General features: G+C 35.8%; 2 protein-coding genes across 4 annotated transcripts in view; one reads left to right on the top strand and one right to left on the bottom strand.

The window, feature by feature from the left end:
• The window catches only part of iqgap2 (IQ motif containing GTPase activating protein 2), a 112,745-nt gene that overhangs the window by 37,831 nt on the left and 57,264 nt on the right, over positions 1-17,650 (bottom strand). For both annotated transcript variants that reach the window (XM_069187186.1, XM_069187187.1), the window contains exons 8-15: positions 17,330-17,508; positions 16,124-16,211; positions 15,859-16,022; positions 15,294-15,381; positions 13,798-13,961; positions 12,467-12,627; positions 11,718-11,842; positions 11,197-11,360 (exon numbers count right to left, since the gene is read on the bottom strand). In XM_069187186.1, the coding sequence (XP_069043287.1) occupies positions 11,197-11,360; positions 11,718-11,842; positions 12,467-12,627; positions 13,798-13,961; positions 15,294-15,381; positions 15,859-16,022; positions 16,124-16,211; positions 17,330-17,508 (1,133 nt within the window). The remainder of the gene's footprint in view (positions 1-11,196; positions 11,361-11,717; positions 11,843-12,466; positions 12,628-13,797; positions 13,962-15,293; positions 15,382-15,858; positions 16,023-16,123; positions 16,212-17,329; positions 17,509-17,650) is intronic.
• Positions 1,409-9,138, top strand: f2rl2 (coagulation factor II (thrombin) receptor-like 2). Of its 2 annotated transcripts, XM_015364997.2 has the most exons (5): positions 1,409-1,665; positions 4,547-4,651; positions 5,792-5,902; positions 6,253-6,360; positions 7,474-9,138. In XM_015364997.2, the coding sequence occupies exons 1-5, from the start codon at positions 1,599-1,601 to the stop codon at positions 8,535-8,537; spliced, it is 1,455 nt and encodes a 484-aa protein (XP_015220483.2). In that variant the 5' UTR covers positions 1,409-1,598; the 3' UTR covers positions 8,538-9,138. The 2 variants fall into 2 exon arrangements, with proteins under 2 accessions (XP_015220483.2, XP_006626817.3); XM_006626754.3 differs by lacking the exons at positions 4,547-4,651; positions 5,792-5,902.

Genomic DNA, 17,650 nt, shown 5'->3' on the forward strand with positions numbered 1-17,650 from the left:
TTCCTGTATCCTGAGAGACTGCTCTCCTCACATCTTCACAGGGTTCGGTATCTTATCAATACACATAATGCAAAATAACTTACAAGTAAATAAAAATCTATCAATTAAGAGTTAATAACAAGTAACAGAGATCATGGCAGTCTTGCTAGATAAAGTTACGGAAATGCTGTAATGATTGAGTAACAAAGTTACTTAAAAGTCAAGACAACGTTTCCATCACTTCATAAAGACAGAGACAGAATCCATAGACTGGAGGACTGCTGTTGCACCCATATAAAGAGACGACCTTAATGTACTATAGAGAGAGTATCACATGCAGCTATCAAAACAAATTACAAATACATATAGGAAACACTGAGCGTGAAGAGGACACACATGAAAAAGACTTTGGTCTTTACGTTGACACATAATTCGTACCTGCTTGACAACATGGGGAAGTAATGAACAATCAAACAATGTTAAATGTAGAAAAAGTGTAGAGTTTAAATCCTGATTAAAATTGCACAATGCGCCTTTGTGAAGCACAATACCACACACTGTGTAGTCACCATGATACAAAAAAAAATATTGCTGCTCTGAAACCACACCAGAGAAAAGCAATCAGATGCAATCCCAAGTCTGAAGGAATATCATAAACAGAAAAGCTAAATGAATTGAACGTCTTAAACTGAGAGGATTACAGATTGCCTGAATCAAGTATTCGGAACTGTCAAAGGCATTTACTGTACTAACTCAAAACTATGGACTACGTCTGAAGAAACAGTTAAAAAAGAAGACAACTACGTGGAAAGTGCATAGGAGAGACATTCATAAAGGAATATAGAACAAGAATGTTGTCAAGGCTGATACCCTGGTTTCTTTTAGGAAACGACTGAACAAGATCCTTGGATCAATTTGCTACTAACCACCAAACGGGCTTGATAAGCGAAATGGCCTCCTCTCATTTGCAGGTTTGTAATGACTTTACAAACGAAAGTAATGACTTTCAAAACATTCAGTTGGATCTGGTGAGGTATAACAAAAAAGATTAAACAGAGAACTATTATTAAAATTGTCTTTATTATTTGACTTACAATTAGAATTCATCTTATTTATTTTTGACAGATTCATGTTTGACACTTTTACCCTCAGCCTCCTAAGGCTGAATAGTTCAATCCATCCTCATAGTAATCAAATGATGGCACTTCACCAATCCTTTACGGAAGTGCACTCAAATATCATTCTTTTCAAATAAATACAGATAGCTTAAGTAAGCCTGTTCCCAATAATGAAATACATTACAATTAGCTGTAAAATGTACTGTAATACAAAGAAAAAAACAAGAATTCTGAAAATTCCACTCCCCCTAAAATGATTAATGATTAATTTCAAGTAATGTGATCAACCTCCATGCAGTGACTAACCCTGATCATTTTGAACACCCCAGTGAAACAGGATACAGCTTTGTCTTTGAGCCAAGCTCACACCTACTTGAAATCGACTGCTGAGAAGATGAAGGAGCTACACAGTGTTTGGATTACTTCGGCATTTGAAAGATTCTAACAGGGTAAAGAAATAAACAAACTTTGTATCAACCTGCAAAAGACTTCAAAACAACGATGACAAAACTGTTGATTTTAACAGTGATGTTTTTAATATTCAAGGTCTCTGATCAACATAAAAACGGTACGTACTGTAATTTATACCTATAATAATCTGCAAAGTAGACCTCACAGTGGTTTAAATGATCAAAATTCTTTATGAGGATTCGATTTGAGGATTCAAGGATGTTTTAAGCTCTAGGCTTTTTTAGTCTAATAAAATACTGTTTAGCTGTCATACAGAAACACAAATAAACTTGTACACCTAGCAAATTCACAAGCAGGAGGAGAAAGGGAAACTTCTGTTACAGTTGGTTAGGTTTTCAGTAATGGCAATACATTTAGATTTGACTTAATCGAAGTTAAATGTTAAATCTCAGGAGGCTCACTCAATTCATCTAATGGACATCAGAAGGGTAGACAGCTGATTTAAAGAGCTCATCCAAACCTTTCTTGAAAGAATCCAGGGTAATCTCTTCAACAACATGCATGAGTAGTTTGTTCCAAACTTTCACAATTTTTTTGTATAAAATCTTTTGGGATGCATCAATATCCTTCTAACTGAAGGAAGGTGAAAACAAGCTTTAAGTCAAAGTTTCCCTTCTATTATGAGTCTATCAAAGGATGCAACTCCATCATTAAGTCCAACAAGCGGGTAAAGAAATTACTGACCGATCCAGTTGTGCAAAATCTACTTGCAAAAAGAGATCTATATGTTGTGCATGATTAAAGTACTAAGGTATAGATGAATGATCACTTATTAAGCACTTTCTTGAAAGAGTGTCTGTCAACCAGTGTGGGCTTCAGTAGCTTACAATTAAGACAGTTAACCAGTTAAGATATTTGTCTCAATTAACTGATTCTGATGGGAAAGACACTATGCATTTCTGACAGACCAACAAAAAAAGTTACATTCTTTGAAAGACTAATTATAACATTAGTCAAAGACTAATTATATTACATTTTAGTAATGTATTGAAAGAGAAAGAAAATACAAATTTACAAAAAGAAATAATGCTAACAATACTTTCCCATTTGTAGTTTGGAACAGTAATAATCCCTCCCAGTACAGTGTACAGTATATCTTTCTCAGTTCCTTAGTCAAAGATAACAGTACAACTGGATACCCCTTCTCTGCTTCCTAGAGCAAAATACAAAAGGTTTAACTGGAAATTCTAAGTGTAGGTTATGCCACAGAAAATGAAAACACGGTTGAAGAACTTATGACAGAATTTTGCTTGCTTTCCTCCAAGCTTTTAAGATCTTATTACAGAACTTTTCTTCCTTTCCTGCAAACATTTAAGGTGATTCAGGGCTTTTTGAATCAGGTTTGCTTCTTGATGTTTTTGTGTCCCAGAAAGTCACATTAACAGTTAGAATTGTAAGTGACAGAATTTTATATAGGAGCTGCAATTTAAAATTTTTAAATGCATAAAAGACAAGCTATCAAAAATAATTGATCAAGTAAAACATTGACATTTGAAAAACTCAGTTTTGTTAAGAAAAACGTATAGAACAGGGATCCACTAGTTCACAACTTTAATTTATCAATATATACTAATTTATCAACTTTGCATTAATGGTCTGCTGACCTATTACAGGTTATGATGAATGTATTATGAGGAACTGTCATTTTAATTAAATTGAATTTAATTAAATATCAGTCATGTAAGTGTGGAAGTATGTGAATTTCGAACTGAAAGAGGACCCTTTGTATGAAGGGTTTCCAGGCTACATCAATGTTTTATAGTAGAAAGAGCTATGATTTTGACACATTCATAACCGTAGATGTTCAAAAATCTCAGAAATATTTTGGAAGGTAAATTTGTAAATTTGTATTTCAGATATTTTTAAATCCTAAGGGAAATTATTTCTCAGAATGGCACCTGCTAATGGTTCAGATTTGTTCTTTATATTTATTTCTTCCTTAGAGGGACTACTAATGCAGCATTGTTATGATATCAAAGAGCCAATATAATTGAAACGTAATTGCAATAAAAAGCTTATAAAAATCTAATTCAAAGTTTCCATCAACTAGGTGTTACTGAATTCAACTCACTGTGTTTAATTAATTAATTTGTGTTTAATTAATAACACACAGATAAAGAAATATGGAAGTGATTCAGTCTGCAGACATTCATCAGCATATACAGATATGCATATACAGATTTCCATTCATTTAAGGTGCAGAGATTTAGGTCAGGGTTCATTTAAGGTTTTGTTCTGCATTTATATATTGAGAATAAAATTAAAATAAGCACTTTCTATGCATGTTTTCAGCAATATATGCAGATTTTAAATGTTCTTGACATTATTTTGACTGGTTGATCATTCATGATTGATCTTGATATGCTCAAGTTACTTTATTAGATAAGCACTCATCACTGACTGAAGAGTGACTCTTCAGGACAAAGTGAAGCAGGCATCTGAGTTTTTGGATGATGGATCAATTATCAAGTTATATAGCAGCTAAAAAATCCTTCTAGAACAGGTCACAGAATTTCAAATAAACTCAATAATCCATTATTAAAAACTGATTTCACATTTGTTATAGCAACAGGTAGATTAGAATCCTATGGTTTCTAGATCTTTTTTTCTTAACATTTAACAGCATTGTTTTCTGAATTTTTGAAACCTTCTAAACAAGAAACTGGTGGTGGTCTGTGCTACAGTAATTTATTTTCTAGTTTTGGCCAGGATTATGTTAGTCAAAGCAAACTCGCCTGTTGACAATGTGACACATACAGTAGCATGAAAAACAGCAGCAGACTGTGACAAGCGCTTGTTTCAGAGACAGACATTTGCAGTTCTTTTACCACCAAGACGGTACAAGCCTCCACCGGTATTTCCATTTCCTGAAACGGGGGGTATGAAAATAAAATAATTGCTCAATCTAAACTTAAGATTTTTTTTTAAATATCTGTAAGTTATTTGTTCTAAAACTAATTTTCTAATTTTATTTTCAGGTAGACGAAATTGTAAACTACAGAACACAGCTGGAAATGACACTGTCAACATTCAAACAATCAAGAGACACTGCTCCTATGGCACTTTAACGAATAACTTCTCAGGTGAAAACACTACTGAATATTTTCTTGCTAAATGGGTAGTTTTTATAAGACAAAGCAGCACTGTCAAAACAAAAAGCCTGTTCAAAGACATGGAAGTGTGCCATTCTGCAGACCTTCATCTGCATATAATGAATTCATTATACAGTAAGTGCTGAGGATTGGGTTATAGTTTGGTTTATATTGTGTTTTGCATTTATATATTAAGCATCAAATAAAAATAATCACTTTGCATGTTTTTAGTAATGTATGCAGATTCTAGACATTTCAAATGTTTTTGGCATTGTTTTGACTGATCATTCATGACCGATCTTGATATACTTTAGTTACTTTATTACAGTACATAAGCACTCATCACTGACTGAGTCTCGAGGACACTTCAGTTTGGCTTAAATAGTCTGAGCTATTGTACGGGGGATGAATGATCAAATATACCATATAAATTCTTATAAAAAAATTTTTGAAACAGGTAATTGAGTTAAGAATTAACTTGATGATCCATTATTAAAGACTGATTTAACACTTGCTATAGCAACAGCTTGATTGGGATCCTGTGGTTTGTACAGTAGATCTTTTAACAGCTGTGTATTTTGAACCTTTAAAACATTATAATACAGTATAAGGGTTCTCTCAGGCTGCTCAAGCATTAAATGAAGTAAAGTGCTTAGTAGGAACAAGTAATAGGTTTAAATCCATACTGAAAAGAGAAGAAAGAAAACACGACATTTCGGCTGTGGAGCCTTCTTCGGATGTGAGCCACACCCTATTCCTTTGCAGTCTTCGCATGCTGAAGCAGCTACCCACCTGATCTACTATAGTGCTTAGTGCCAGGTAGACCTTCTAAACAAGAGACTGGTAGCAGTCTGTGCTAAGTACTTTTCTAATTTTGACCAAGATTATGTTAGTCAAAGCTAACTCTCCTGTTGACAATGTGGTACATACTGTGTCATGAAACAGTAGAAGACAGTGACAAGCGCTTGTTTCAGAGAAGTTCTTTCTCCACCAAGATGGTACAACTGGCAATTCCAATTTCCAAAACTGGAGATATAAAAATAAAATAATTTTACAATCCAAACTTAAGATTTAAAAAAATATATCAGTAAGGCATTTGTTTTAAAACTAATTTCCTAACTTAATTTTCAGGAAGACGAAATCGTAAACTACAGAGCACACCGGGAGATGACACTGCCAATCTTCAGACAATCAAGAGACACGGCTCAAATGATCAAACCATTTTAGCGAAAAAAGGCGCAGGTGAAAACACTGCTGAATATTTTCTTGCTAAATGGGTAGTTTATCAAACAAATCTGCACTGTCAAAACAAAAAGCCTTTTCAAAGTCTGTGAACAAAATGTTTTTAGATCCTATTTTTGTTTTATTAAATACTAAAACAGAAAGACATATGGAAGTGTGCCATTCTGCAGACCTTCATCTGCATATAATGAATTCATTAGAAGGGCTGAGGATTAGGTTATAGTTTGGTTTACATTGTGATTTGCATTTATATATTGAGCATCAAATTAAAATAATCACTATCTATGCATATTTGTAGCAATGTATGCTTTTCTGTTGTTTCAAAACTAATTTCGGATTTTTATTTTCAGGAAGAAGAAATCATAAAGTGCAGGAAACACCTGCAAGTAAGACTGACAACTTTAAATCATCCAACGGACAGAGGTCTCATAATCAAAGAACTTTAATGAACATCTCAGGTGAAAACACTACTGAACCTTTCCTTGCTGAAGGGGTAGTTTCTATTAGACAAAATTGCAAAGTCAAAACAAAAAGCCTTTTCAAAGTCAAAATGTTTTTTATTTAAAAAATTAAAAAAATGCCTAAATACTAAATACAAAGACATTATTAAATACGGAAGTGTTTCAGTTTGCAGACCTTGATCATCATATAATAAATTCATTTAAGGTGCTGAGAACCAGATTAGGGTTAGATTTAAAATGCTTTGTGTTTATATCTTGAGAATCAAAAAAAGTAGGAGAGTTGGAGAGTTGACTGGGTACAACCAAATTACCAACTTAGCCAGAATCACAAACGTGGTGACTGATGGCCACCTGACTGGCTCATCCAGCACAACAATTCATGTACTCACGCTGTCAGATGAGAATGAGAGTTACCTATGTCCTGAATGCTATGTGCTCTACAATTTGAGACTCATATAAAATACGTAGGACTAACTGGGACAATGTGGCATCTTGGGCCCAAAGACCAGTGAACAGGCACATCTTACCAATATCAATTCTTCTTCAATGATATATGGAAAATCCTTTTTTGTAAACTAAAAAAGGGAGCACAGACATGCTTGACAATGTCTTGCAACAGGCAAGCTATGATCTTGAGCTTGCCATACAGCCTCTTCACATTTATGAGTCTTAAGCTGTCTATTAATCTCAAGGCACCACAATGATCCTCTGCACACAAAAGTATTTGTTACCCTGAACGATGCCAAAAGGACATCATTCGGTGGAAATATTCCGACTACACTACTGAAGCAGCACCCACCTGGGTGACCTGCAGCAAGAATCTTGAATGCTTCGCCAAAGTGTGAGTGTGAAATTGTCATAGACTGAATCACTGTGTTACACAGAATCTGCGGATGACGTATAAAAGTTCCCAATCTGGTGTAAACCTGGAATAACAGGTTGCTGCTCTTGACATTTTCTCTCAATACCAATGTTGGGAATACAAAGCTTTGAATCCCTAGTGATCTGCAGTATATTCTTGCATTATTAAACATAACATTAAAATAATAACACAAAGAATTGTCTTTAGGGTATTTGTTTTACAACAAATGTTCCTTATTTCAATTTCAGGAGGAAAACAAGATGCACAGCAGAACACAAACGGAAATGACACTGCCAACCCTAGAACATTCGTGGGACAGCCCTCGCACGATCAAAGAAGCTTAATGGAAAACATCACCGTTGAAAGCTTTCCTGAATTTATCCAGACAAAACTGAAGGTTGAGAGTCAAGTAGTCGAATACTTCACTGGTCAGCTAAGTACTCAGATTATCCCAGCCTTCTACATCTTTACCATGATAGTAGGAATTCCCACACACCTCGTTACTTTGTGGATACTTGGCAGAAAAATTAGCATTTCCTCTACAGCCATCTTCTACTTCAGCTTGGCCCTGTCCGACTTCCTGCTGTTAGTCACGCTGAGTTTTAAAGTACACTACCATCTCAATGGCAACAACTGGATATTTGGTGAAGTCATGTGCAAGGTGGTGACTGCCAGCTTTTACGGAAATATCTACTGCTCCATTCACAATCTCATGTGCATCAGCATAAATCGCTACTTGGCCATAGTCCAACCTTTTATCTACAGAAGCCTATCAAAAAGAGCGTGCACTATCTGGAGCTGTGTGCTGGTGTGGATAGTGGTCTCTTTTGCCACTGTGCCGGAATTGCTTGTCACACAAAGCTACAGTGTATCAGAAGTCAATATTACCACCTGCCATGACGTACGTCCTTCTGAGGACAGATCCCAAACCTTCCTGTTTTACTACTACCTGGGCTTGATTTCTTTTGGGTTTTTCATACCCTTTGCAGTCACTACATTCTCCTATGTTTCAATAATCAACGAGCTTCACAAATCCAATCAAGACTATTGTTATTACATTAAAACAAGCACTTTGGTTTTTATCATTTTCACAGTTTGTTTCACACCAAGCAATGTCATTTATTTCCTTCACTACATCAAGCTCTACTTTACCAGTCAAGATTATTTTTACATGTATTATAGTATTGCAGCTTGCTTGTGCAGCTTTCATAGCTGTCTGGATCCTTTTCTTTTCTTCTTCATGTCACAATCCAAATACCTGCACCTCACTTCTGTCAGGCAGAAATGGAAAGATTTCAGCAACTCCACTTAAGAACTGTTTCTGAAAAGCAGACCCTACAGTATATAAGACTACACAGCTGAGAAAAAAGGTTCTAAACTCATAGTGAGTTTAATTCAAGTTCAATCTCAATTTACTTCCATTTTAATTTCATTACAGCAAAATAATGTAAGCATGTTTTGCTTATGTGGACATGGTTTATTCTATGAAGAACGAAGACCCTTGTGTAATCTTACTGCACTTTATTTTGCAACCAGTAAATGAAAAGAGTTGTAGTATATAAGTATTTTTAATACTTTAAAAGTATTTTTGTCTAATCTTTTATGAATAATGTGACTGTTGTGAAGTAAAACAGTATTTGCTTAATCATCTTCAGGATACATTTTTCCCATTGAATTTTTATTTTGGTAGAAGAAGTTATCAAAAAATGTTCCTTGTAATTTCCTGTAATTTTGTGTTCCTCTGTAAATTCATCTTCTTTGTTTCTGAACATTGTCTTTCTCTGATATCACCCAAACAAGAAAGATCTGGGCTCATGTAACCAAATGACTGTTCATCTTGAGGTGTCTGGTAATAATTTCTTCTTGTTCACCATGATGAAAAGCTTATTGAATATATACTTAAATCTTTAGAATTTTCTCTTGCCTTTGCCTATTATTTACATTTAATACATATGCTATCTGAATGTTTATGCATTGAAAATAATGTAAATATGCTTCATGATCCTTCACAAAATATTTTAATTATAAGGTAACTCAAATTTATTTTTCAAAGAATGCACTATGAATTTTGTAGCATTATGTCAGTAAATACTAGTAATCAACCTAGCCATAACTACAAAAAACCCATCAGAATTAGACATTGATGGACAGCAAAACAATAAGACCTTATTTAAAATAAAAAAAATAAAAAATAGTTTTTAATTTAATCTGCTATATGAAAGGACATATTCCACCACAGGTACATGCTATAATTTTAACAAAGGTTGGTCTCAGAAGCTTAGTTTAACTACTTGGAGATGCACTCCAAGTATGGCTCTGTGCACAAGACTATCAAAAATTAGTTTCAACACAAGACAATTCCAAACACCATTTCACTTCTACTCAGTTACAGTACCTACTGAATGCAACACCTGGCTTTAAAGAAAATAAGCCAGTAAAAACCGGTTTGATCAATGCATTGCCCTGAAGCTACAGTGCATTGCAAACATTGTGTGAATATGTCAGAGGAAAGCTTCAGACGGGCGTGCACATATTCATATCTACTAGAATGTGAGTAATCTAGTTGATACAGTGTCTCAGTCTTTACAATAAGCCTGAATTCAGAATTAGTTGATTAGAACTCCAGTACTATAACTGAAACATTTTCGGATCTTAATAAACACTTTTTGAAACACTGGGAATATACAGAACTGTACTTCAAATATTCGAAAAACTACGTTTACAAACAGAGGGGTTACAAAATAAAGAATACCAGAAATGACCAAGCAGGTTAGTCAATAAGTAAAATAAATAATCATAACTCCCAAATTGTAAAACATATGCCAGAAAAGTACTCCAGTGGTTGGTATAATTAGAGGCACAGCTTTGATAAAAAGAGTAATAAATCGGACATTCTGGGCTACATTTTTTTTTTATTAATGACAACACACAACCAAACAACACACAGCGTAAATATAAAATATGCGACATCTATGTGTCTTGAAGGCCTACATCCTGACCAACCAGAAAAACCCCAGACTGCTATGAAGTATCTGAATCCTATATGACTCCTAACAGGCTCAAAAATAGCCTTCTGCACCAAACAGAATATAACCTAGAGTTAAATATAAACCTAGATGCTACAAAATCAATAGGAAACCTATCTCTCTATTCTAAAAATGCAGCAACTAAAATGTATTCTTTACAAAGGAAATCAGAGTTTCTGACGAGCGAGCTCTTTTAACGATCTTCAAACACCTACTGTAACTCAAATCCTTTCTTAAAACTGATGGGAACAAAGCCCTTCTGCCTACACTGTCTCTACTCCTCTCTCTGCTCCTTCCCTATATTTCTGTGTCCTCCCCCCTTCCTCTCCTTGTCTGGCACCCTCTGTTCCCCAACTGTTGATGACTCTCATTCACTGACCCTGAACTTAATTAACCAAGTTAAACCAGAAGACTCCTTTGATCAGACCCTCTCCCACTCAGCAAACACCCCAGTTCCCTTTTTGCTTTAAAGCTCCTAAGAACTATAAAAGTTGTCACGAGCCAGGTATTAATTATTGTCTCTATATTCTTAAGACACCTCAACTGCCACTTCCAAAAACCATGACAACATACTGTTTAAAAACAATAAAATGTATTTTCATCTTACATCCATCCTGGAAATCATGGAAAAAATGATCAATCCACTTTTGCGCCATTTTATTTAATTTTCTTTCTTAAAAATAAATGGCAAAACAAGTAATTTGATAAATAAATCAAAAGATTAAATTCTTTTGTGGCCATCTTTGAATAACCCCCAAAGAATGTCACAAAATTACAGTGTTTAGTACTTTCTGCCTTTTCATGATACTACGATAGGGATAAATTAGCGTTCTTTTTAATACTTCCAGAAACATGAGAGACAAACTGAAATGGAGCACTTCAGCTAGCTCAACAGAACAGTTTTCAACTAATTCTAGCAGAACCAGATTTAGTCATATAACCTACCTTGCATATCTCAGTTTTAGCATCCTGAAGAACATCATGATAATGCCTGGCTGTTTTTGGATTCACTCCCTGTAGCTTGGCTGTAGGTAACAGTAATGCTTCCAGAGTCTTTTCTGGGTCACCAGCATTAAGGGCATCATTAATCTGACCAATAGCAATAATTCCTAAGGTAAAAGAAATCCAGTCATCAGAATATTGGTGAATCATCTCGCTGTATTGACAAAAATACTGTAAAACCACAGAGGCGTTTATTACATTTCAATAATATGTAACTTGATTGGTGAACTGTAGCTCAGAAACAAAGGTATGTTTCTAGGAAATATCTCAATCACAGATGAGGTAACGGATGACAGACAGCAAATCACAAACGTTTTTTTCCATGATCAAAGTTGCTTTCCAAAATTATTTAAGACATTTTTACTTTTAAAGCTGATTTTATTTATGCTGCTTATACTATTTATGCTACTGATACAGTATCTTCAAAAATAAAATCTAACATAAGATGGCATAGGGACACTTACTCTCATGCTCCTCTTGAACCTGAATATTGACCATGTCGATGCACTTCTGCACATCATTCCAAGTCAGGAACTCCTGTCCCTGGGAAGCTGCTTCAGCCTTGAGAGAGATCAGCGTATCAGCGTACCTGTCTCAGGAGAGCACGTCAATATAAAGAAGAGACTTAAATTACACATCAGTGAAGGGTGCATGAATACCAAATACACACACACAAATGGAAAAGCTCATTTTTGCAAATCCTTTTAAACTCCACTGTTATTAAGGAATGCACTAATTCATGTACTTGTACTGAACAATGAGAGTTTTAGCCAACATCACGGCCAGAAAAGTATACACAGCTTAATATCGCCACCTTCTGGTATACCTGAGCAATCACCAGCCAGTAAATAAAGAATATTGAGTTTCAGCTTTAACAAACAAGTCTGCAAAACGTTTTAACCAAATAATATACATTCAGGGGAAAGGATATGTGTATGTTCCTAATGGTTCAAGCTGCAATGTTTTATTAAGAGAATACAAACTAATTCTTACTTTGTAATTTTCACCTAATTAAAAGGAGTCCACTTCCCTGAGTTACAAGGAACTTTTCGTAAAAGTATAAGTAATGCCAAACTGCATGTTATGTTGGTTTGGTTTCCACTATGCAAATGTAATGGGTTCAGAGCCACTGTTACACACAGACTGCGCCACACAGTCTCAAGAAGGGTGACCAAAAGAGGCCAGGAATGAAACTAAAGACGGTGAAACACACCTCTGCAGGTTTTCCTCATCCATATTGCTGAAGCCCATGGGGGACTCCCTCAGCTGATTAGTCACGGCCTGCGAGTCCTTGGTATCTAACACCTGGTTCAGGATGGCCACAGCCGACAGCATCTCTACAGCAACAGAGAGCTCCTCATGTCCCAGGTCCACCTGCACAAAGGCAATTTTAAATGGCACAAGAATTAAGAAGGTAATAATATTCCTTGATGCCAAAATAACTGATGTGAAAAAAAATGCCCCTCTATCCTGAAAGGAGAAGAAAATACAGTAAATCAGGAGGTAATAGCAAAAATAACATTTTGATTGTCAATCTTATAATGGACAAAAGAGTAATATAAATATTTTATATCTCATACAAAGGTCAAGGTGCTATAAACCTTCAGAAGCGATTTGATCCACATCTTCCAGTACTGTCTCTGAGATCAGCAAGACTGACTGTACAAAAACACCTGAAATCAACTGGAAATAATAGTTGGAATGGTTTGCTGTTACATTTAATTTCTATTTATCCGTTTGATGTTGGAAAGGTCTAAACTAGTTCTTCCTAGTCAAGGCATAAATAGTTTTTATTTGAACATGATTCAACTCATAATTTATTTATTTTTTCTGATGTTGAATGCTTAAACTACAATTCTATGCTGTACTCTGCATGCTTCTGAGTGCAGAGAATTACACTGAGACAAATTTGACGACTTTTTCAAAAAAAAAAAACATCTGACCGATCTGCATAGGGAAATTGTTTAATTTATATAAAAAATAAACTTTCGTAACCTGCAAGATGACAAGAAAGTCAAAGTTTTGGTGAGAGACCTTCATCAAAGCTCTGATGAAGGTCAGATTTTTTTTACAATAAAATGTGATTTATGCATCATGTATTGTGCAGCAGTTTCTTCTTTTTATGCTTGACTTTATGAAAACTGGACAAATCGAAATTTGTGCAATTGTACGTCTAAACGTTGAGTTCACCAAATATTTGTGTTATGTCAATTAGGATTTTCAAGTTAAATGTTCTGTCAGGAATAGTGCTTTAAACTGTTGTATACTGTATATAAGCAGTTGATGTGCAATAGTAAAGGATTGTTTCAGACTTTTTTTCCCCCAACAAGGACACATGCAGGGGGTATAGATATGGCCATAATAGCCCAATCACTTCTGAATAGTTCATTCCCTCCCAGTGTAGAACTCCCTGGTGCTGGGTTTGAGCTTTCTGCAGTGTCTGTTAAAACCAAAACTGTATCAGGTCATGGACCTTATAGCCACATGTTGATTATGCAAACAAAAACACTGCACTTTGGAGTGCACAGGTACAGAGATGCTTACACCAGCGCTCTGTTTCTGCAGGGTAAAGAGCTCAGACTGGTAGAGATCAGCTGCAGATTCGTACACAATGGGAAGCTGAGCCTCAGGGTTCATCAGCTCTCGCACAGTGTGGGCAGAGTTGCCTTCACGGATGGCAGTATTGATTGCAGCAACAGACTCCAGCTCTGTGAAAAGGCCAAACAAGTCGAACTCAAAACAAATGACCAAGCTAGCATTACCCAAAGGTCTCTTTTATACACGGCAAAATGTGTGTAGTTATTTGGCTAATGGCATCTTTAGTTGGCTTTTTGTTTTGGTTAACGCTGGATCGGAAGAGATTTATTTTTATTTCATGTTGTGAATGACAACTTTAGCTACCCTGTCCTAGTCAATGAATTTTGAAACAGGTTGGTTTGCTGCAATAAGGATCACATTACTTTATCTACAAAGGCATCAAAGTAAATCTTAATGAAGGCTGCTCTATTAAAAACATTCTGACAAGTATTGAAACAAAGATTTTGTTAAAACTATGAGATATCTGCAGTACAATATTTACAACATATTTTACCAAAACAAGGACATAATATTTTGAATTGAACAACCACAAAATCAGAATCACTAAACGTTTTGTTGCAATTGGAGCTTATAAAATAAAATAAAAATGAGGAAAAAAAATACAATTACAAAGCAGGCTCTTATTACATTTAACTTTCAGAAAGCCTTGATAAAAAATATATAAAATTGTGATCTCCTTTTCCCTCAAAACATATTTAACAAGAGGGGTGTCATACTCAGCATAAACATCTGGTATTTCAAGGAATGTGGTCGGTGCCACCAGCCATGTCACCCTGCAACTTACAATTGGCAGCCAACTGAAGCTAAGCAGGTGTGAGCCTGGTCAGTACTTGGATGGGAGACCTCCTGGGAAAAACTAAGGTTGCTGCTGGAAGAGGTGTTAGTGAGTCCAGCAGGGGGTGCTCACCCTGCGGTCAATGTGGGTCCTAATGCCCCAGTATAGTGACGGGGACACTATACTATAAACAAGCACCATCTTTCGGATGAGACGTAAAACCGAGGTCCTGACTCTCTGTGGTCATTAAAAATCCCAGGGTGTTTCTTGAAAAGAGTAGGGGTGTAACCCTGGCATCCTGGCCAAATTTCCTATTCCTCCTAATAATCCCCCTCTATGAATTGGCTACATTACTTTGCTCTCCTCCCCCCCTCTGATGGCAGGCGGAGCGATTGGAGTATTCTCGGTCGCATTTAATGGCAACGTCAGCTCAAAGATTTGGTTCAAACCACCAAATGGAGACGGGCGCGCCGACAAGCTGACCCTGCTGATGCGGGATTAACGCTAGAATGAGAGAGATTTCAAGGAATGTGGTCCCAAGCAATTTTGTGATTTTTTTCAAAACATGTTGCATTATAATAGTTGCATATTCTTTAAATAACAACAATTCTAAGAAGCTGTTTGAATGTGGTGTTAAGATTTAATAAAACACACAAACTCTACATACGTCGTTTATGAGCTTCAGCAAAATCATTGCAGGAGCTCACAATTTGCTGAATTTCGTCCTTTTCCAGCTGCACAGGGGCTCCTGCGCTCTGCACATAGAAGAAGAAACAAAGCTGTACATTTTGCTTCTCAATTTTTAATTTAAGTAAAAATGTGACAACTGCAGAATCTCTTTATTTAGCTCAGAAAGCTAGCAGTTACTGTACAAGAACACAAAGGGGATGATGGTTTTGTGGTAAAGCTATATAGATAGACACTTATTCTGTATTCATCTTATTTGTGAGGCTTATCTGTAGATTTTGTTCGTGCATAAGTGTTTTTAGAGAAGGATAGGAGCAAAACAGAGAAAAATAAGAGAAGAAGAGCTTGAAAACCACTCACACTGGAAAGAACATCTCCATAATTTGGCAAGTTTGTGTTAGACTGTGGAAAAAAAATACAAACTTGTATGTGCACATTAATACAGTGCTGCTACAACAAGATACCAAAGCCGATCACATTATAAACTGCATTTGAGAGAATAATGCTGTCAATACCTGGCTGCTGTTTCAGGCTCTGCCACTTACCACAGATTTCTGGTCCTTGTAGGTGCAGAACTGTTCTAGGTACCAGGATGAATTGCTAGTCAGGACTCCCAGCAACCCCAGAGCTGGAAGCTTAAGGCTTGTCAATAGGGCATCTTCATCCTTTCTGCTGACTGCTTCATTCACAGCAGTCACTGCTGCTTGTGCTGACAACAAACCAAAAAAAAGAGTGTTTCAGTGTTTGTGCCTTTTTGCATTTAACCCCCAAGACATGGTTGACCCATTCTTTTTCACAGGAAACACTTACTGTTCACAGCGTTAAGACAATTCTGGATCTCTAATTGGGTCAGCAACTCCTCGTAAACATCTCTTTCTTCAGATGAAACAGAAGAGCGCTAAGAAGAGATAAAACAAAGGAAAATAAACATGAACCTTTCCATAAAATTCTCAGTTTTGGTATTCTACAGTAGCTTAGTTATACTGGTTTTATCTAAGAATTTTTAGGCAACATACTGTATGGGGTAGAGGTTAGTTTTTCACTAAGTAATCACTGAGAGTTTTTATTCAGAAATCAATGGGTCAGCTAAATTTCTGCTGAAGCCTTATGACAGATGCTTAGAACAACAACTGTTCCCTCATAAAGTGAGTCAAATACTGAAGAGGAGTTTCTTTCCTGGACTTCTGCTTTGATGAGACAGCAGCCATTAGAATGGTCCTTAAATAACAAAGGAAAAACATACAGTACCAGTCATTCTGCATACATGTGCAGACCTGAATTAATTACATATATAGCACAGAAAAGGCTATTAACCAAGGGCAAGCAAATTTCTATACACCATTTACTGACCAGTTTAACAGAATAATCTAAAGATAAATGTACAGTATATGCAGTTCACATTTAAAAAATGCAAACAAAAATTAGATCCTATTATTTCCAAGTTGAAATAATATACTGTATCATGTGCCCTTAGCCAGAAGTGATTAGACATGCATGAATTTTTTCCCCTGAATTAAAGTCTGGAAAAATAAAAAATATATAATTTACCATGAAAAGCATGTTAACAAGTAAAGGTTATTACATTATAAGATATTACCACCTTCATAAACACAAGGCTGATGTATATACAGTATAGTACAACAAATTAATATTAATTTTATTACCAAAACTCATTTCACAATATATTATGTCATACACGCTAAGATAAGAGTACTGGACATATCACATATAATGAATGAAAAAGGTAAGTGAATTCCCAAAATATGATACATTAAATTCAATATAACCCTTGATAGGTTCCACACCCTGAGATAATGAGGTCCCCTTGTGCAGAAGTTGATTTAAAGTCCATTTGTACATACTGTACACTTCAGTTGAGTTAGTGGCTGCTCCAGTTTGTCACGTTTTTAGACTATTAAGGTCCAGCTCTATGTTTCCACTACTGAAACAGTTAAGCGGGCTTAAAAATAACTTTATGAACTGTAATAAGGGAATTATTTGCACAGTAAAAAATACCCTGCTTGCAGTGTTTTCCTCTTTGACCTTCTTGGATTGACTGAGCTTATCCTGGTATTCCCGAGCAAGATTTGTCTCAGTGTTTCTCAGCATTGCATTTGGGTTCATAAGGGCACTCAGGGTCTGCTCAGCAACTCCTTTGTCTATGGCTTCATTGATGGCAATAACAGCAGCGTGCACTGGAAAACAGGAAGCATTAGAAGCTTATTTCATGAAAATGTCAACGCCCAATTTTACAAAATCTTGCCAAAGGTTAAAGGAATTTTCATCTTGGGAAGAGCCATCATTTTCTTCAACAATGTTATACAGAAAGTAGACAAT

Source organism: Lepisosteus oculatus, chromosome 3, assembly GCF_040954835.1.
Source record: "Lepisosteus oculatus isolate fLepOcu1 chromosome 3, fLepOcu1.hap2, whole genome shotgun sequence".
NCBI lineage: Eukaryota > Metazoa > Chordata > Actinopteri > Semionotiformes > Lepisosteidae > Lepisosteus > Lepisosteus oculatus.

What these genes read in the sequence shown, in the direction of transcription:
- f2rl2 (XM_015364997.2), top strand. Translation starts at nt 1,599, where the DNA reads ATGACAAAACTGTTGATTTTAACAGTGATGTTTTTAATATTCAAGGTC. An exon ending in TTTAGCGAAAAAAGGCGCAG is followed by an intron (nt 5,903 to 6,252) that starts GTGAAAACACTG and finishes TTTTATTTTCAG; the next exon opens with GAAGAAGAAATCATAAAGTG. An exon ending in AACTTTAATGAACATCTCAG is followed by an intron (nt 6,361 to 7,473) that starts GTGAAAACACTA and finishes TTTCAATTTCAG; the next exon opens with GAGGAAAACAAGATGCACAG.